The 22487-nt window shown below is 36.8% G+C and overlaps 1 protein-coding gene across 1 annotated transcript in view; it reads right to left on the reverse strand.

The window, feature by feature from the left end:
* TAF4B (TATA-box binding protein associated factor 4b) overlaps nucleotides 1–22487 on the reverse strand; it is a 118592-nt gene that overhangs the window by 5897 nt on the left and 90208 nt on the right. The window contains exon 13 of the mRNA XM_040478496.1: nucleotides 6391–6396. Within this exon, the coding sequence (XP_040334430.1) occupies nucleotides 6391–6396 (6 nt within the window). The remainder of the gene's footprint in view (nucleotides 1–6390; nucleotides 6397–22487) is intronic.

A 22487-nucleotide genomic window follows, 5' to 3' on the forward strand; every position in this document is an offset into this window, starting at 1 on the left:
TCACTAAACAAAGTTTCTTATTTTTGAGGAACTCTTCTCTAATAAGAAAAAACTGAACACTATAAGTTACCAATTTCAGAAAAATAACACTGTTTTTAAAATGACACTAAGTATTTGGGTGCCTTGGTGGCTTAGTCGGTTAAGTGTCCAACTTCGGCTCAGGTCATGATCTCATGGTTTGTGAGTTTGAGCCCCAGGTCGGGCTCTGTGCTGACAGCCCTGAGCCTGGAGCCTGCTTCGGATTCTGTGTCTCTCTCTCTCTCTCTCTCTCTGCCCCTCCCCTATTCACACTCTGCCTTTCTCTCTCTCTCAAAAACAAACATTACAAAACATTTTTTAAAAATCACACTAAGTACTTAAAAATAACCAGTTATCCATGGGGCGCCTGGGTGGCGCAGTCGGTTAAGCGTCCGGCTTCAGCCAGGTCACGATCTCGCGGTCCGTGAGTTCGAGCCCCGCGTCAGGCTCTGGGCTGATGGCTCAGAGCCTGGAGCCTGTTTCCGATTCTATGTCTCCCTCTCTCTGCCCCTCCCCTGTTCATGCTCTGTCTCTCTCTGTCCCAAAAATAAATAAACGTTGAAAAAAAAAAAATAACCAGTTATCCAAATTTTTATTCCCTCAACTTACTGGAGTGGGTGCTGTGAAGTGAAACCTTTCAAAGTTTGTCTCACTTCTTTTTCCATATTTTCCTCAATTCTATTCCTGCTATATTAACTGAAAAGCAGAAATCACATTTTTCTGAGTTCAGGGGCTTCCTGAATCCTGCTGAAGTTCTCAGTGACTTCACGTGGGCCTCTGTTTCGAAAAGCTGCCGTCCAAGGCAACTGAGCTTCCTGCCAGCTCACACACAGATGCAGCTGACAAGTTCCCTGGGTTACTGGACACTTAAAGATATACAGGAGGATTGAACAGTGGTGAGCCCTGGTTGTCTCCTCCATTAGCAACCTCAGACAAATTACTTAAATTCTCTGTGCCTCAGTTTCCTAATCTGCAACACAGGAAGAGTAACGGTAATTATCTCATAGGGTTGTCTTGGGGATTAAATGAGAACAGTGCCTGGCATGCAGTATACATTCTGTAAATGCTGAACCTTCTTATAATAAATTAATTCATTAGTCAGTTTAGAGGTTTGAAGGTTTATAAACAGGAAACAGTATAATTCTAGTTCCAGATCTTTCCTGACACCCCGTAGTTAAGTGTAATTATGATAAACATCCTGCCAAGTCCTACCTAACTTAAAGAAACAATTTCTCTTGCCACATTTACTTTAGTCCTCTCAGTGAAATCTTTGGGTTTTAGTGGAGCTCTCAGTGCCTAAAGCTAACAAGTAGATTAATGGACATTTCAGACATGCAGTGGATGGACAAAGGATATATCCCAGGACAGGAAGTTTTCCATAAGCTCCTCCAATCAAATAGTGGAGGAGCTTGATGCTCTACAGACCCAACCAAGCTTATCAATATTGTTTCCAGAAGCTAACATCAACTTCTTCCATTCTATTCCCTGGATCAGAAGATGGACAAAACACAATGTATCCCTGAATCTTAATAATTAACTAGGAACAAAAATTGGACATTTTTAATACAGGCAAAGATTCATTACATTTCTCAGGCTCTGCCCCCGATTTTATGCTAATTCCAAGTACCATGGCAGCTCTTAAGGTGATGACTCAGGTCTTAAACTTCAGGGAGGAAACAAGAAATAGACATGCGCACAGGGGGTACAATGAAGATCTGGCTCTAGAAAAAGAAATTGAACATCTTCTAAGTCTTAGAAACAAGAATAAAAAAAAAGTATCCTGGCCTTGTGTAACAAGAATGCCTGGCCTTGTGTAACAAGAACACGAAAAATCTATATTCAAAAGACCTGAGCTTCTAGGCCTTAAAGGCAGCATAGAGGGTAAAAAAAAAAAAAAAGCTCAACTTCGAGATTGAGCGCCCTCTGCTGGTCAACAAGAGGAACTTTTGACGCAACAGATCTCTAGCTTTTACCACCTTCATTTTATTCAAGGTATTTCAGAATATTAGCAACTCTACATACATGTTATCTTCTGCCCTAGAATTGTTACTTCTAAGTGTCTGTGTTTCAACAGTCTTTTACAGACTTCATGTTTCTTAAAGTTTCATTAGCAGAAATTTCAAACAAGATTCAACAATATTAAGAAAACTTTTATATTATCAGCCTTTGATTTTTAGCTGTTTAGGGAAAAGGATAATTTCATTATTTTTTATGGTGTTATTATTTCACAAAGTGTATTTCACCAGGTGTATGAGAATTACCTGAAACCAAAACCTGCAGATCTCCAAGTCAAATTCTCATATCAATACTGATTTCATCTCTGAGGTTTGGATCCGACAGTCTGCATTTTTAACAAATACCATAGATGATTTTTCTCAGTAAAGTTTGGGAACAAGTGGTGTAAGTGAATTTTAGCTTCTCTAACAGACATAACATTTTGAAGACTAATTGAAATGGCTAATTCGTGAATTTTTTCTAGTTGAACCCCAGCTAATTTAAACAAAGGAAAAATTGTGAAAAATACAAAAGCACTGCAAAATATAGAAATAATATGTATTTAAACAGACTGCTGTGACATGTAATTGTGAGCTTTGAGTTCTAATTCTAGTTGTGTAATTATGAGAGTTACAAAGACAATTCTGGTTCTTCTGTGCTAGTGACAATCCCCCTTCTTTATCTCCAAAAGAATGCTTTCCTAAATTCTAGACTTCACTGTTTAATTTCCTAATGAACTCTCAGACTGAATGTATCCTATTTCAACATGTTTCAGATCAGTGTCCTCTTATTTCTCCTCTTTCTTATTTATTTATTTTTAAATGTTTATTTTTGAGAGAGAGAGAGAGAGAGAGAGACACAGAGCACAAGCTAGGAGGGGCAGAGAGAGACACACAGAATCAGAAGCAGGATCCAGGCTCTGAGCTGTCAGCACAGCTGAACCCACAAACTGCAAGATCGTGACACGAGCCGAAGTCAGATGCCCAACTGACTGAGCCACCCAGGCGCCCCATCCTCTTTCTTATTTAAAGTAATGGTAATACCATTCACCTCCAAAGGTCAAGCCAGAAAACTGGGTGTCATCCTTAACTCTTTCTCCCTCTACATTCCATCTGTCACTTATCAGTTCTACCTCCTAACAATTTCCAAACCATCTACTTCTTCCTACATTTTCACTCCCATTATCTTTTGCCTAGGTTACTTCCAACAACCTTCCTGACTTTCCTAGTTCCAGTATTAATATTGCTCATATTGGAGTGGGAATGATCTTTCTAAAATAATAACCAGATAATGCTGTTTTCCTGCTCAAAATGCTCCAATGGCTAAAAATCTATAGGACCCAGTCCAAGTATCCAACCATGACCTATACAGTCATCCAGGAACATACCAAAGCCTCTCCCCAGTCTCATCTCTCATTCCTTTCTTCCTGTCCCAAACTACTGTGCATGCCACAATATTATTTTCCTCTTTGCTCCAGACAGTTAATTCTCTCCTCCTTAACTCATTTCCAATTTCTCTGTCCTATCCTTGTATCACATCACCCCACTAAGTTCTTTAAAACTCAGTTCAGGTACATGGTTCCCTAAGTGCTCCAAACCCAAACTACCCTAGGTCTGGACCAGGTACAAGTCCTACTTCAGAAGTACTCTGAATTTCATTCTATCATCACATGCATTCAGCACAATGCAATTACCTCTTTAACTTTCTCACTCACTAGAAGGGAAGGATTTTGTAGCTGTGAATATTTTAACACAGTGTTTGGCACTTAGCTGATACCCATTCAGCATCTGCAGTACAATCATGTGTCTAAGTGTCACTCAATAACATTGTTTATGTGAGTTAACAATGGCTTTAAAATCAAGATGCTGCTGTCATTCTTAACTTTAAGCCAAATAATCTGAGAGACAAATGTTAAAGTCCCTTGATGGCTTGTTCCTAAGCATTACCCAGCCTTCTAACAATTCATCTCACTCACTCATCCCCACCAAGCTGCTCCTGGATCAAATTGCTTAAAAGGTTATTTTTGGTCACTCTTTCAAACAGCAAAAAAGTGCTTCAGCCCACCAAGTAACACAATACACAGGAACAGTATAGACAACCAAATAAACAGTCAACTCTGAAAAGCAGTAACTTTCCTCTTAATACTAGTAATTTTCTTTAACCTTTAATTAAGACACTTACAAAGTCCTCTCAAAAACTATGTCCAAAGATAAGCTTTACCTATTATTTTATGATGAAAACTTCAAACGACTGCCAGTTAACTGTTTTTTTTTTTTTTTTTTTCTTTCAGAACCAGCTTTGATTTTATTCTTGGAGGATTTAAATGTTAAGAAAAGCTAATGGGGTACCTGAGTGGCTTGGTCCATTAAGTGTCCCACTCTGGCTCAGGTTGTGATCTCACAATTTGTGAGTTCAAGCCCCACATCCGGCTCTGTGCTGACTGCTCAGAGCCTGAAGCCTACTTCAGATTCTGTGTCTTCCTCTCTCTCTCTCTCTCTCTGCCCCTCCCCTGCTCACACTCTGTCTGTCTGCCTCTCTCTTAAAAATGAACATTTAAAAAAAAAGAAGAAAAGAAAAGCTACAATATCAGAAAAGGCTGTTGTGCCTCACAGCTAAAGTAAATTTACCAATATATTTAAGTTTTAACAGTAGCTTTACTTAAAACTCTAGTACTTCTAGAGCTGGGGAGCTGCACAGGACTGATGGAAAATGGTATTACAAAATAGAAATTTAAACAGGAAAAATAAAAGAGCACTACAGATGGTAAATATAAAATAACTATTTTTATTTATCAACTCTTTAAAAGACTATGACCAAGTAATAACAATGTACTAGAGTTTAAAACATATGTAGAAGTATAAAGAGCACAAAGGACGGGGGAATTTGTATAATGGAATCACATAGTTAAAAGGTTTTCACATCCTTTTTATAATTTTTTTAATTATTTAAAAAATGTTTATCTTTGAGAGAGAGAGCACAAGTGAGGGAGGGATGTAGAGGGGGTTACAGAGGATCTGAAATGGGCTCTGAGCTGACAGCAGCAAGCCCGACTTGGGTCCGAACCAATGAACTGAGAGACCATGACCTGAGCCAAAGTCAATTGCTCAACCCACTAAGCCACCCAGGTGCACCCCCCTCCCCCCTTTTTAAAGTAGGCTTCATGTGAGTCCAACATGGGGCTTGATCTCATGACCCTGAGATCAAGACCTGGGCTGAGATCAAGAGTTGGACACTTAACCAACTGAGCCACCCAGGTGCCCCAAGATTTTCACATCTTATGTGAAGTGGTATTAATCCAAGGTTGAGTGCAGACAGTTAAGGATACATACTGTACTATTAAAAAAATAAAAGAGTAGTATAGTTAAAAAGCCAACAGAGGATACAGAACATGACACTAAAATACTACATAATTAACTCAAAAGATGACTGGAAAGGAGAAACAAAACAACAGAGGGAACAAATAGAAAATAAATGACAAGATGGTAGACCCATATCCAATCACAGTGAAATTATATTAAATGTAAATGGACTAAACACTCCAAGTAAATTTCCTTAAAAATTTTTCTTTAATTTTTACTTTATTTTCAAGAGCAAGAGAGACAGAGCACAAGCAGGGGAGGGCAGAGAGAGGGAGACACAGAATCCGAAGTAGGCTCCAGGCTCTGAGCTTGTCCTCACAGAGCCCAATGTGGGGCTTGAACTCATGAACTGCGAGATCAAGACCTGAGCCTAAGTCAGATGCTTAACCAACTGAGTCACACAGGTGCCCCTCCAAATACATTTACTGGCTGGGCACAAATCTCAAACTCAATTATATGCTATTCATAAAAGACCGGCTTTAAATCAACACAGAGGGGCACCTGGGTGGCTCAGTCGGTTAAGCATCCAACTTCAGCTCGGGTCACGATCTCATGGTTCGTGGGTTCGAGCCCCGCGTTGGGCTCTGTGCTGACAGCATGGAGCCTGGAGCCCTCTTCGAGTTCTGTGTCTCTCCCTCTCTCTCTGCCCCTTTGCTGCTTGCACTCTCATTCTCTCTCTCTTGCTCTCGAAAATGAATAAACATTAAAAAAAATAATAAAAAATAAAAATAAATCAAGACACAGATAGGCTGGAAATAGAAGGATAGAAAAAGATAAACCATGCAAATATTAAGCATAATAGTATTTGGTATGGCTATAATAATATTAAAGTTAGGCTTTAAGACAATGAATATCAACAGAAATAGAATGGTTTCACAATGACAACAGAGGGAAACCCATCAGACAGACATACTGTGTTTACAACCAATAATAGACCATCAAAAAAAAAAGAAGCAAAAATTGACAAGTAGAAATAGACAAATGCACAACCATAGTTTAAAAAAAAGAGAAAACTTACAAACTTCTTTCAGCAACCAATGGAACAAGCAGTCAAAAAAAAAACAAAAAACAAAAACTAGTAAGGATATAGAAGACTTAATAGACACTTCACTCACCACTAAAGAAAACACATCCTTCTCAAGTGCACAGAGAATATTCCTTAAGATAAACCATATATTAGGACAGATCTCAATAAATTTGACAGGATTGAAATCACAGAATATGTCTTCTAACAGTAATGAAAACACCAAATATTTGGAATTAAACAACACACTTCTAAACAGTCTGTATTTCAAAGAAGATGACAAAAGGGAAATTAGGAAATATATTTGAACTTAACAATAATAAAAACACAACATACTCAACATATCAGATTTTCTGCTTTAGCTTTACTCCCACAAACTAACAGAAATTTATAACATTTAGTGTTTTTATTAGAATAAGAAGTTATACCCAACCTTCACCTCAAGAAGCTGGAAAAAGAAAATATTAAACACCATGGAAGTAGAAGAAAGGGAATAATAGGAGTGGAAATCAGTGAAATAGGAAATGGACAAACATTTTTGGGGAGGAAAAAAAAGCCATAAGTTAATTTTCGGAAAAGCTTGATCAAATGTATGGACCCTTATCTAGACTGATCAGGAAGAAAGACAACACATAAATTATCAATATCAGGAATGAAAGAAAAAATATCACCACAGATATTAAAAGATAACGACAAGATAATTTTATGTGAATGACTTTAACAACCTAGATGAGTACAAAAATTCTTTGAGAAACACAATGTTCAAATATTAATACACATAAAAAGAAAAAAACCTAGTATTGAGATGGCCTTACATAGAAAACTTGAGGCCCGGATGGCTTCATTGGTAAAAGCTATCAAACATTTAAGGAAGAAATACGACCTATCTTAGGCAAACACTTTAAAAAAAAAAAAAGAGGAAGAGCATTGGCATAACTCAAACAAAAACTAATAAGGACATTACAACAAAATGAAATTCTAGAACAATGTCATTTATGAACATAGATCCAAAAAAACTAAACAAAATGAACAGCAAACAGAATCTAGTAACATATATAATTGATTTTATATTATGACCAACTCAGATTATCTCAGGATTTAAAAACAAATATAAATTACCAAATTAAAAGAATAAAGGAGAAAACTCATATGATAATCAGACAAATTCACACATGCCTTGGCAAAATTCAATACGAACCATCATAAAAACTCTTTAGTCAACTAGGAAGAGAAGAATTTCCTCAATGAAAAACCTACAGCCAATATTATACTTAAAGGTTAAATACTGAATGTTTTTTGCCCAAGATCAGAAACAAGGCAAGGATGTCCATTCTTACCATTTCTATTCAACACAGTACTGGGGATGTTAGCTAGTGTTCTAAGGCAAGAAAAAATAAGGGAGAAGCATAAAGACTGAAAAGAAAGAAGTACTCTAAGGGAGCATGGGTGGCTCAGTTGGTTGAGCATCTGACTTCAGCTTAGGTCATGATTCTCCTGGTTTGTGAGTTCAAGCCCCACATTGGACTCTGGTGTTGACAACTCAAAGTCTGGAGCCTGTTTCAAACGGTTTCTGTGTCTCCCTCTCTCTCTCTCTGCCCCTCCCCCTCTCGCACTCTGTCTCTCCTCTCGCAAAAATAAATAAACATTTAAAAATTAAAGAAAAAAAAAGAAAAGAAAGAAGTACTCTACTTTGACTTGTAAACAACGTTGATTGTTTAGCAAATCTTAAGAAATTTATACCAAAAACTATCAGAAAAATTAAGTAAATTTAGCAGATCAGAGGATACAAGATTTGATATATTAGCAACAAACTGGAAAGTATAATTAAAAAATACTATTTTGGGGGTGCCTGGGTGGCTCAGTTGGTTACGTGACCGACTCTTGATTTTGGCTCATGTCATGATCTCATGGTTTGTGAGTTCAAGCCCCGTGCTGGGCTCTATGCCAGTGGCTGGGAGCCTGCCTGGGATTCTCTTCCTCCCCTCTTGCTGCCCCTCCCCCCCAATAAATAAATATAAAAGAAAAATACCACTTTGGGAGGTGCCTGGGTGGCTCAGTCACATAAGGTCTAACTCTTAATTTCAGCTCAGGTCATGAGCTAATGGTTTGTGAGATTGAGCCCTGTGTGGGATCTGCACTGACAGCACAGAGACTGCTTGGGTCTGTCTGTCTCTCTCAAAATAAATAAATAAACTTAAAAAAAAGGGAAAAAAAAACATTTTGGGGTGCCTAGCTGACACAGTTGGAGGAGTGTGCAACTCTTGATCTTAGGGTCGTAAGTTTGAGCCCCAGGCTGGGTGCAGAGATTACTTAAATAAATATCTAAAAAAAATACCATTTCAATAGCATCGAGAAAATATCTATGTATAAACATAATGAAAGACATGAAAGACTTCTAAATAGAAAGCTAAAACACTGCAGGGAGAAATTAAAGATTACAGAAATAAATGGAAGGATATATGACACTCACATGGCCTCAATATCATTAAGATGTAAGTTCTGTAAACTGATCTACAGATTCAATGCCATCCTAATAAATATCTATACATTTTTGTAAGAATGACAGGATGATTCTGAAATTCACATGAAAATGCCAAGGACCCAGACAGAACAGCCAAAAACAACCTTGAAAAGGGACAAAGTTGGAAGGATTTGATTATCTGATTTCAAAATTATTACAGCAAGTAAGAGACTGTGGTATTGGCATAAGTATAGCAAAACAGATCAACAGGATAAAGTATGAATATGCATTTCTACATATACATACAGTTAATTGGTTTTAAATATAAGTCATGATAAATGGAGAAAGTCTTTTCAATAAATGGGATGGAGTAACAAGATATCTATATATAAAAAAATTAGCCTCAACCCCTAACTTCAGATCAGACATAGAAATTAAATTACAAAGATCAAACACTTAAAAAACGTAAGAAGATCAAACACTTAAAATGTAAAATGTAAAGCTACTAGGGAAAAATCTGCGAAGCTATTGGTACACAATTTTTTTTTTAGGATATAGAAAGCAGTAAGTCTAAAAGAAAAATGATAAAAATGATAAATTACACTTTGTCAAAGTTAAGACCTTCTGTTCTTCCAAAAGACACCATCATGGAAATAAAAGTACACTGCTAAGGGAATGTGAAATGGCACAACCATTTAAAAAACTGTTTAGAGTTCCTTATAAAGTTAAACACACATTTATCTTATGATTCAACAGTTGCATTCCTAGTTAACTAAGAGAAATGAAAATTTTATGTCCACAAAATGACTTTTACAAGGATGTTCATAGCAGCTTTATTTGTACCTGCCAAAAGTTAGAAAGAATGCAAGTGTTCAATGAATAAAGAAATTATGGAGCATTTATACAATGGAATACTACTCAGCACTAAAAAGGAATGTTACTACTAATATGTGCAATGTGAGTAAGTCTCAAAAACATAAATGTGGAATGAAAATTTAAAGACAAAAGAGTACATTTATGTATGATTTCCAATTACACAAAGTTCTAAAACAGGCAAGACTATGCTATGGTAACAGAAATTAGATCAGTAACTGAAAAGGAAAAGGCTGGAGGTGGTAATGACTGAATAGGCATGACAGAACTTTCTGTGGCCACAGAAATGTTTTCTATCTTAATTTGGGATGATGGTTATAATCAAAACCAGCATGTTTTATTGTAAATAAATTATATCTCGATCTTAAAACCAAGTGCAAAATTCATCTGAAGTTTTAAAAGTCATTCGTTCCTCAAAACTTCCCCCAAAGGCACATGGTTACTCTTCTCTACTATCTGGTGTGCTCTGGTATAAAAGTTTGACAGGCACTGTGATGTCAGAATTCCATATTCACAAATATTATGACAGGTAAAGAGAATGTAGACAAAGAAATGTTTATTCCAATATTATGTGTAAAGTTGTCTGTAAATAAAGTTACCTAGAAGATCTTTTAACACCCCAGAATACATTCAACTCAGAGATTATAAGTATTATTGAAGTGCTTGAAAATTTAAGTGTTAGCATTTCTCTATGAGGGTGTTATTACAATACTGAGTAAGCTTGACTGGGTGGATGTGTCTTTCATATTACATAATATTTAGTAACACTGGCCCCTTGTCACAATATGCTTGTAGCATAGTCCCAAATCTTGAGTCACTGTGTCAGAATAATACCCCACACATTTCCAATTACTTCATAGGAGTAGGTACTGCCCCCCAGTTGAGAACTGCTTGTCTATAAGCTAATGAGCATATATAAGCAGCATGAAAAATTATCCCACTAATACATGTAATCTACCATCCCATTTTAATTCCAATGCTGATAATTTCACTAATGACTACCTTTACTTACTTAATGTTCAAAAGAAAACAAAAGTGCATAGTTTTATGTGCCCTACTGAAGACTGACTTGGGAGGATAAAGAACGACTGATTTTGTTGAAAACTCTAATTAGGGAAACCAAACACAACCACTGACAACACTATCAACAACACCAAACTACAAGACAATATACTACATACAATACATAGACAAACTACAAGAAATAACATTAGAAACCAAACTACTAACTGGAGTGATAAATCCAGAAGATGACTGATCATGGTCAGAACCCTCCAAGTCCATGAATGTGCAATGGTGGGCTTAGAAAAAAAAAAAAAAAATCAGGATACTTCCAAGGTGTTCTTTGTGGCAGAAAATTAGCAAACATTCTAAGCTAAGTCAGGCAGACATTAACTAATTTGCTTTATGGTTTCAATAGTCAAACGTGCCTTTCATGTATCAATCAAAACACAACATAATCATTTAATGGCAAGAAAGGCTTGTTAGGCTACAAGCATTTTATTGATATATGCAAATTTAAGAATGGACACTGAGAACAAGACTAAAGAATGGAAAAGGACATAAGGCCACCTACATGCCTGTTACTAAGAAGAGAAAGATAAATTAATTGGCACATGGTCCTATAATAAGAGACTGAATTAGTAATTAAAAAAACTTCTTCTACAGAAAAGCCCAGAACTAGATGTCTTCACTAGTAAAGTCTACCAAACATTTAAAGAAGAATTAACATGAATATTTGATAAATTCTTCCAAAAAACAAAAAAGGAGGGAACACTTCCTAATCCATTTTATAAGACCAGTATTATTACCCTGCTACAGAAACCAGACAAAGACATCACAAGAGCACAACAGAACAATTTCTGAATACAGAGGCAGAAATCCTCAACAAAATACTAGTAAAGTGGGGCGCCTGGGTGGCGCAGTCGGTTAAGCGTCCGACTTCAGCCAGGTCACGATCTAGCAGTCCCTGAGTTCGAGCCCCGCGTCAGGCTCTGGGCTGATGGCTCAGAGCCTGGAGCCTGTTTCCGATTCTGTGTCTCCCTCTCTCTCTGCCCCTCCCCCGTTCATGCTCTGTCTCTCTCTGTCCCAAAAATAAATAAACGTTGAAAAAAAAAAATACTAGTAAAGAAAATCTAGCAGCATGTAAAAAGAATTTATACACTGATGACCAAGTGGGATATATACCCTAGGAATGCACAGTTGGCTCAACATGTGAAAAATCAATGTAGTACATGTTATTAGTAAAAGGAAAAAAAGATAATGTCAACAGAGGCAGAAGAAAAGGCTTCAGACAAAATCGAACACCTTTTCATCGTTAAAAAAAAAAAAACGACAAACACAAAACAGGCTAGAAACAAAACAGAATTTCTTCAACTTTAAGAGCATCAATGAAAAACCCATAGCTAACATCATACTTAATGGCAAAAAAAAGAAAAAGAAAAAAGAAACCTTTCCACCTAAAATTAAGAGCAAAAAAAGGTGTCTACTTTTACTGCTTCTATTCTTCTTGTACTGAAGGTTCTAGCCAGGGCAATTAGGCAAAAACATGAAAGAACAAGGCATCCAGAAATGAAAGGAAAAAGTAAAACTACCACTATCTGCCAATATATATCTTGTATATATAGAAAATCTTAAAGAATTCACAAAAACTATTAGAGCTAATAAATGAGTTCAGAAAGGTTGCTGGATACAACATCAATATACAAAAAAATCAGTTCTATTTCTATATGCGAGCAATAAGCAATCGAAAAATGAAATTAAGAAATCAATGACATTTGTGACAGCATCAAAGAGAATAAAAATACTTAGGAATAAGCTTAACAAAAGGAAGTGCAAAATTTGTACACTGAAAACTACAAAACATTGTTGAAAGAAATTTCAAAAGACTGATAGGTATCAAATGTTCATGGACTGGAATACTTAATATTGTTGGGATGGAAGTACTATTCAAACTATCTATATATTCAATGTAATCTGTATCAAACTCCCAACTATCTTTTTTTGCAGACATTGACAAAATGATTCCAAAATATATATGTAAATGTAAGGGACACAGAATAGCCAAAACATCTTGAAAGCAAAGAGTCCAGTCTAGAAAAATCACTTTCTGATTGGAAAATTTACTGCAAAGCTATAGTAATCAAGACATTGTGGTACTTGCAGATAGACACATAGATTGGCAGAATAGAACTGAGAGCCCAGAAATAGACCCATACATCTATGATTAATTTATTTTCTTTTTTTATTTAAAAAAAAAATTTTTTTTAACGTTCATTCATTTTTGAGACAGAGAGAGACAGAGCATGAATGGGGGAAGGTCAGATAGAGAGGGAGACACAGAATCCGAAACAGGCTCCAGGCTCCGAGCTGTCAGCACAGAGCCCGACGCAGGGCTCGAACTCACGGACTGCGAGATGATGACCTGAGTCGAAGTCGGACGCCCAACCGACTGAGCCATCCAGGCGCCCCCGTGATTAATTTATTTTCAACTAGGGTGTTAAGACTGTTCAATGGGAAAGAACGGTCTTTTCAAAAAATTGTGCCGGGACAACTGGATATCTACATGCAAAAGAATGAATTTGGACCCATCTTATACCATATACAAAAAAATGAACTCAAAAAGGATCAAAGATGTAAATGTAAAAGCTAAAACTGTAATACTCTTAGATATAAATCCTATGACACTGGGATACAAGCAAGCAAAGAAAAAGACTGATTGGACTTCATTTCTACAAAGTAAATACACAAATGACCAAAAGGGACATGAAAAGTTGTCCAATGTTAGTAGTCACTAGAGAAATGCAAAACAAAAGCCACAATGAGATACCCCTTTATGCCCACTGGAATGGCTATTAAAACAAAAACAAAAACAGACAACAACAACTAACGACCATCATGTGGAGAAATTGGAACTCTCATGCATTATGGGTAGGAATGTAAAATGGTGAAGCTGCTATGGAAAAGAGTTTGGCATTCCTCAAAAAGTCAATCACTGAGTTATTATTATATGATCCAGTAATTCCACTCCTAGGAATATACCCAAAAGAAATTAAGTATTCAGCCATAATTAGGAATGAAGTACTGATAAATGCTACAATATGGATGGCCCTTGAAAACATTATGTGAAGTCAAAGAAGTTAGATACAAAAGATCACATATTATATAATTCCATTTATATGAATGCTCAGCATAGCAAATCCATAAAGACAGAAAGCAGATTAGTGGTTGCAAGGTGCTCAGAGGGAACAGTTAATGGCTATGGAATTTCTTTTTTGGAGTGATGAAAATGTTCTGGGATTAAATAATGGTGATAGTTGCACAGCCATGTGAATACACTAAAAACTACTCAAGTGTACACTCTAAAGTGGTGAATTTTATAGTATATGAATTTTATCTGAACAAAAAATCCCACAAAAGATCGGCACAATCTGGTAAGTCAAACAAATTGGAATAAACATTTCAAAAGCAACTTGTAGTTCCTGTTTTCAATACTTTATGGAATTCTTGGGGAAAATGCATAAATAGAAATTCAACAATATACTCTAAATGTTATTAGAAAGTAAAGTACTATTGCAATATCTAAGACAGATATATTGCTTTCCAAGTAAACTTGGGTTTTCACTGGTAACATTAATTGACAATCTGAACATCTAATTTGGGAAAATCTCACAGAGAAACTAAGTGTCATTTAAACTATGGAAAGATACGCTTAGCAAAGGAGCTACCAACCACTTTTCCCATACACATTAGTTTGTTGTTAATTAACACTCATCTATCATCACGTTGGAAAACCCTCTAAGGCCTGGTATTTATCAAAAGCAGTCCTACATAACACAGGCAATTCGTGCTTCACAGACACTGAATTGGAACCAAATAGCTCCATACAAGGCTGAGACAAACAGCTACTAGTACATTAGGGAATAAGCATAACAGTATAACTGGTCATGTGAGAACAGTACAATTTAAGAAATCTAAAGACAGTCATACTAGTCTAAATTACAGAAGCAGTATGCTTATAGACACACTTTCAAAAACTGCTTCTTGGGAGCCTGACAACTTATAGGAATCATCTTAAAGCCTGACAAGTTAAAAAAATAATCTCTCTCAGCATAAGCCCATTATTATGCTAACTATAATTAAAGTGCTTTGAAGAAAAAAAAATTTTATAAAGCCTCAAATATTCCATATAAAACTGCATTAAAACACTATTTGCCCTGGGAGGAATGGTGACCAAAATACTTAATGGAGCAGAGGAATGTAACAATAAAAATACTTGAAAAGACATGGAAATCTTAAAGGTTCACAGACAGCTCTTCACAGATAACTTGTATTTTATATACATTATACTAATTTCCAGTTTAACCACAGATATCCATGGCCAACTGCTAAAAAGACCACCATGCTAAGGTTCATTAATGGTGTCCTGTATCACAAGCTCCAAGTACTTCCCTAATCATGCTCAGTTACAAGGCAGAATAGGCCAGACCAGCTGCCATAAAGAAAACTAACTTTTTAGACCATAAATTCCAAGCAAGCTGAGGCCTAGTTCTATTCTTCTCACCACTGTACCTAGCACAGTGGGACGACTGAATAAGTGAATATAAATGCCATCTCTCCTGAATAGAGAACAGAAAGGAGATTAACCAAATAACTAAGAGATAACAAATGGCATCAGGCTTTTAGAATAACAATATCCAGTACTGAGATACTAATAAACACACACTTTCATATACTGCTGGTAGAACTACAAAGTAGTTAAACATATGTCTTGATGAAAATAAAAATTTTAAATATAAAATTTCACTTTAAAGAGGCTGGGCAAGAATGCTGTTTAAAGAAATCACCAAGGGTTTCTGGGTGGCTCAGTCGGTTAAGTGTCCGACTCTTGATTTTGGCTCAGGTCATGATCTCATGGTTAGTGGGTTCAAGCCCTGCATCTGGTTCTCTGCTGTCATGTCAGCTCAGGGCCTGGAGCCTGCTTTGGATTCTGTGTCTCCCTCCCTCTGCCCCTCCCCCGTTTGTGCTCTGTCTCTGCCTCCCAAAAATAAACATTAAAAAAAAAAAAAAATTAAAGAAATCACCAATCTGAGGAATCGAAAGGTGTAAGTGACAGGGACAAGAAAGGACTTATGAAGAGTTGACAGAGAGGGACCCACTGGAAATAAAATAGAGAAAGTAAACAGAATAGATTTCCAGACAGTAAGTGAAAGAGGTAGGCTTTGGAGCTCCTGGTCAGGTCAACAGAGCAGAGCAAGATTTCTGGAAAGGGGGATAGTCCCCATTTCAGGTCAAATGAGGTACATGTTGCCTCTAAAATCCAAATATGCCGCTTTGTGATGGGAAAAATCAGCTAGGTATGTATGTATGTATGTATGTATGTATGTATGTATGTATGTATGTATGTATTTATTTATTACCTTAGAAAAGGTATCTCAACATAATCCAAACCACTGGACTCCTAGAAAGTTCATCAAGGTAACAGGTACCTGAATTTTTGTGAGAATTATCCTCTCTCTGGCATGCATGCACTTTACCAAAATGTCTATAGGAGTTGTTACATCCAACTCAGCAGATCAAATCATCATGGTACCAATATAATGGATCAGCATATGTCCTATGGAAGGGAGAGGCTATCCAAGTCCTTGCAGGCTAGCTTATGACATAAAGTTTGATATAGCCCTGAGATAAGTTAGTGGAGGTATACTGCTGACACCACCAGTTGAAAGCAAATTAATTCTGATGGTTTTGCCTAATAAGTATATAGGGAAAAAAAGCATATATCAGATCAATATTTCCATACCGAATGCCAGGGGTTGCATTGATTTGTTCCAGCAACAAAACCTCACTTGGAACAACTTTAACTGAAGCCACCATTTGATTAAGCTTATGATAACCCACTATCGTTCTCTAAGATCCATCTGTCCTCTTCAATGCCAAACAGTTAAGTTGAATAGGGATGTGATAGGAATCACCACTTCTGCATCTTTCAAATTCTTAATGGTAGCTCTGCAATCCCTCCATGTAATAATTTATCTTGGTAAGTAGATAACATTCTAGTGGCTTCCACAGGTCAGTTAACCAATGTGGGATCTCTGTTAGCTGTTCAATATGTCTACTCCAATTATGCATTCCAGGAAAATGGAAATAACCAACCACATTGGGCCCACTGTTAGATGGGCCTAAGCCAAAACTCCATTGACTGATAGAAAACAGTGGTGTTTGGAATATTCTAGAATTCATTACACTCAGAGTCAATATTCAGCAATCCCTAGAGTCTATTTCTCATTCCCCAATGTCCATTATTCTAGTAAATGGCTGCAGGTCTTTGGGGGAAGCCTAGAAGCAGATCAACAGTATAAATTTTTGGCTATATGGCAGGACCCAGCTTTCCCTTCATTGAAAGGTTCTTGGACCTGGCTTACATCTGGGGACAGATTGAGGGGTTATAAACTCTGTTGAGGTCATTCAAGTCACACTTCTGTTCCCCAGGTCTAGAGCTCTTCTGTATATAAAAATCAATGAATAATTCATAAAATTTCCCATCTATCTCAGCTGTACAGATACTATAACCAAATTCACCCATGAAAAAGATCTCCGCCAACTCAGAATTCTCTGATTACCGCTTTGGCTTTCCTTACCATTACAGTAACCACACCCTCACCCTTTGTCTTTTGCAATTAAGTGCCAGTATTTGTTGCTGTCACCTGGGATTCCATTACTCCTGAATAATTCAAGGATCCTAATTTGATGGCAACAGTTATCCTGTCATTCTTTTAAAAAACAGCCAATAGAGCTCTTCAAGGATGTTGGGGCTCTCCTCCTGAGTGGATTTCTCAGAGCTCTGAGTAAAGGAGTGGTCTCTAGACTCACCTGGGGAACACGTGTGGTCAAGTTTTTTGTTTTTGTTTTTGTTTTTTTAATGAGAAACCCACTCTAGCATTCTAATCTCCTTAAACCTTTGGATAACTTCCTCTATATAAATAAAATTCTAGCATCTATCTCAACTTTACTTAGTTTAGGCCGCCTTTTAGTGTAGTTTTTAGTTAACTAACCAAGCAAACTGTTAGAACCACTCATAGCCCTCTGACCTAATACCTTCAATCTGGAATCTCTGCTTAGTGAGCCTTTATCAATAAATTCAGCCTGATTCAATATTATATACCTTCTGCTCTATTCCATTCCTACACCATCCCCCAGGTAATTGCAGATAAATCATTTATTTCTTTCAGTGTGTATCACACTTCCTCATGGGTAACGCTTAGTAGGTAAGTACCTCATGCCCTGGGGGCTGTTCCAAGAGGGTTACAGAGGTATAAAAGCAATGAGAGGTGGTGAGAGAAGATGCAGTCTCTTAAGGCAAGCCATTATAGATTCCTCAGGAGACTAACTTCCCTCAGACAGAGGTAGGATGGTAAAGTAAAGGTGGCTAGAAAGAATTAAGGAGTCCAAGGTACCTAGCTTCACTGGAATCTGCCCATATTCCCCACCCCAATTTTCAGTTTTCCATTCTTTCTCTACATAACCTTAACACAAGAGACTACAAAACTAGAAGTTCAATTTATATTGTAACTCAGCCACCTGCAGGATTAGATTTTGGATTTGGTTTTCAGAAATCTCTGCCTTTGGCTACAACAGATAGGGGTTTCTTTTACAGCAATCATAGAGGATTTCACTTCTTTATGTGGATTCTGAGTTCAGAAGCTAAAGCCATTTCCTTTCCTAAGTTCCCCAATATAGTTTGAAGGGATCAACCTATCCCATTATTATTATTTTCATGTTAAAATGTTCTGTGGCAGTAAATACTTGGTCTCCCATAGTCTTACCTTTTATGGGCACTTGATTACTAGTGTCTAAAGCTGATAAACTAACTGCTTTGCTACAGCATGCCATGGATCACCAGTGTCCCCTCTGCCACTTGAAACAGGGCCGTTAATGCTTTTAAATGTAATTAGACCTGAGAACCAATTCTGGAAAACCTAGAACTAATTTAGGAGCCCATCATTACTACATTACTGTTCTTCTACAACTAATTATGATACAGGTGTCTTTATCAGTCAGCATTTGAACAGAGAACACTAGGAATGATAGAGAATATGGCATTTTTAATGGAGATTTGGCCTTAAGTAATGGTGAACCTGGTCAGTTTATGTTCAGCTGTTGATTCTGTCTGGGGCTGGGCCTGGCCCAGTGTTTGGAGAAGCCGATAGAAAGGAAATGGGGGAAGCTGAGGAGCCCTGTGGCTCTCCCATACCAAGAATGTTTGTGAGCTGCAGTAGCTCCCAGGGTGCCCACGCTTATCTTCTGAGAGTAAGAATATGGATGCAGTCTCACTTCCACCTTGCAAAATCAAAACACCTCATTGTCCACAGTAACCAGGAACTATGCAAAAAAAGGTATTCTGGGAAATGCAGCTCTACCTTACCAAATTTGACATAATACAAATACACCATACCATCTTTGTCTTTTTAAAAAAAAAAATACTTGTTTGGATTTGACCTAAGTTTTAACTTTTGAAAAAAAATTTTTTTTAATGTTTATTTATTTTCGAGAGAGAGAAAGAGCATGAGTGGGGGGAGGGGCAGAGAGGGAGGGAGACAGAATCCGAAGCAAGCTCCAGGCTCTGAGCTGTCAGCTGAGCCGGATGCAGGACTCAAACTCACGAACCGCAAGATCATGACCCAAGCTAAAGTCGGTCGCTTAACCGACTGAGCCACCCAGGCATCCCCCTATGTTTTAACTTCTAACCCTTTCTATTATTGCTTATTTCTGCTCTCACACTTTCAGTTCCCAAGGGTCTTCCATTTTCTCTAGTCATTGTTAAAAACAGCTTTTATTCTTGTTTCATGCTTGTGACACATTCTGCTTTTTACATTTTTTTTTCTAGTTTCCTACTGCTTCATACCTTTTCTTCCACATTCTCCTTTTAACTTTTCATGTAAGAGGTTTCCCTTACATATCTGCTTATCCTTGCCAACATGTTCATATTAATATTTAAGGCCTCTTCTCTTGGTTATTATTATTATTTTTTTTTTTAGAAACAATGCCTCCAGTCTCTAGTCAATTTGAACTCAAATACTACTAAATACTCTTATTGCTGTTTTCTCTTCTCTTCCTTATTCTTGTGTATTTATGTTTTCACTCCTTTACCAATATTTAAGGGAAATTTGGGAAGAAGGAAAGATAAATCCATAATGTGCACTTTAACATATTTCGCATGAAGTCCCTGAACATGGCTGACAGAGTCAACCTCTGTATCTCTGGAAAATTTAAAAGAGGCAGATCTGTTTATGGAAGTGTGAATTAAATAACATTTTAAAAATAAGGAGCTACTTCTTTATTTAAAGTAATAACATGCTCTAAATTCCAGCCAATCTATGTGATATTTATAGCCAGTGTTAGATGACAATAAGTATGTTTAAATCTCCAAGTCAGCTATAATAGATAACAATGCACACTTCAGAAGTTATGGTTCCACTGTAGCCTAGCACAAAAGAATGGTGGTAAAAAATGGCACTACCTGTGCCCCTCAAGAACATAAATATTAAAGCTGTGCCCTTTCATGTCAAAAAACCTATTTTTGATTTCAAACTTTTAATTTATTGCTAAGCAAAGTTTCGTAAAAGCCCTTTCTTCTCTTATCCCTCTTATTTTTTTTTTTTCAAGTTTATTTATTCATTCTGAAAGAGAATGCATGGGGGGTTGGGGAGGGCAGAGGGGCAGAGAGAGAGAGAGAGAGAGAGAGAGAGAGAGAGAGCGCGCATGTGAGAGAGAATCCCCAGCAGGCTCTGCACTGTCAGCGTGGGGCTTGATCCCAGGAACCTTGGGATCATGAGCTGAGCTGAAACCAAGAGTAGGAGGCTTAACTGACTGGGCTACGCAGGCACACACACCCCCTCCCCCACTGAAGAGTTAAAATCTTACAGGGTAGCATTCTAGCCTGCTTCAAGACAGAGCAAACATATACTATCCACTTGATAATTTCTTCATTCTGGTTAGCAAATGAACACTATTTTAAGCAACATATACTAGACACATCAATACTATAAGTACCATGTAGCTGATTTGGTACTGAAACCACTTAATTTTAAAAGAAATATCAGCAATTTTAAGCCAACTGAATAATTAAATGTTCTCAAGAGGCCTCATTTATTTATGTTTGTAAAAAAGCAATGAGAGCAAAACTGCATGTTGAAATTCCAAAATTTGTACTTTGATAGCTCCAAAATTGCTTTTATGTGTAATGATGGGATTTTTAAGATATGTTATAAAGTAAAAATAAAACCTATCTTTATATTCAACAAAAATGAAGAAATATCCTTATGAATGTTGGATCATTAATAAGCTATGTGAACTATTTGAAAGTACTGTTAATAAAGATCCTTTCTAATCCAAGGATCTAAAATTAATACAGGAAGTACAGTTATTAATGTCTTAACATTCCAAAGGACCCCACGCACATGATCTAAGCAATATACATAAGCAATACAAACATGCAAACACTCTAAACCTTAAAGTAGGTTCTAATTTACTGCTATAAGTACCTGTATAGCCTATATTAGTTTAAAAACTAATTTCATATTTATGTATATGTGTATACATAAATACATATTTATATAAAAATACACCCACACCCACACATAAAACTTCAAACCACAGCAGGAAATTAAGGACAAATTCAAGTATTACCAAGCAGTAAATTTTAACTATTTTCCTCCCTTAAAATTTTTTTTGGATGTTTATTTATTCTTAGAGAAAGAGAGAACACAAGCAGGGGAGGGGCAGAGAGAGAGAGAAGAATCTGAAGCAGGCTCCAGGCTCTGAGCTGTCAGCACAGAGCTGGACATGGCGCTTGAACTCACTAACCGCGAGATCATGACCTGAGCCAAAGTTGGATGCTTAACTAACTGAGCCACCCAGGCACCCCTATTTCTTCCCTTTGTAAAGCTGACAGGCTTATGGTATAAATAGTTGATTCAAAATGATAATTGGTACTTGCTGCTTTTTGCCAGGGTTAACACAAGGAAGACAGTAGCTGATGCTATTCAACTTCTTAAAAGACTTCTAGAAGAGGAAAAAAAAAAAAAAGGACTTACAGAAGAGAATATCAAATGTAAATCTATAAGGGGCCAGTTTATTTTTTTATATTAAATATAATTTATTGTCAAATTGGCTTCCATACAACACCCAGTGCTCGTCCCAGCAGGTGACCTCCTCAATGCCCATTACCCACTTTCCCCTCTCCCCTCTTCCCCTCTCCCCCACCCCTCAGTTTGTTCTCAGTATTTAAGAGTCTCTTATGGTTTGTATAAGGGGCCAGTCTAATATATGGGTTATACAAATCTTTTTAAGGATAAGAGATAATTTTGCTTTATTTTACATAACAGAAAAAAAAATACTAAAGGACAAAAGTCCAAAACTAATTTCTCCAAATGTATTATTGTTGATTTATTATCAACAAAAATGATAATCTATGAATGTGAAAGGTACTAGTAAGCTTAATTTTCTGCATTTTTAGTAGACACACACACACACACAAAAAAATGCATTTAAACTAAGGAGTTATTCTTCAAAGAACCAGACTCTACTTCACTCCCCTCTGGGATTATCTGCTTATCCTAACCAATTTAAATCAAACAGGTAAGATTTCTGGTTCCCATCTACAAAGAAGATAGAAAGTAAAGCCTCAGTTTCTGGTTTTATACATAACTTCTGCATTCCTTGTGAGGGAATAAGACAAATGAATAAAGAGTTTTAA

The sequence above is a fragment of the Herpailurus yagouaroundi genome, unplaced genomic scaffold, assembly GCF_014898765.1.
Source record: "Herpailurus yagouaroundi ecotype Mexico unplaced genomic scaffold, PumYag 142, whole genome shotgun sequence".
In the NCBI taxonomy this organism is placed as follows: Eukaryota; Metazoa; Chordata; class Mammalia; order Carnivora; family Felidae; genus Herpailurus; species Herpailurus yagouaroundi.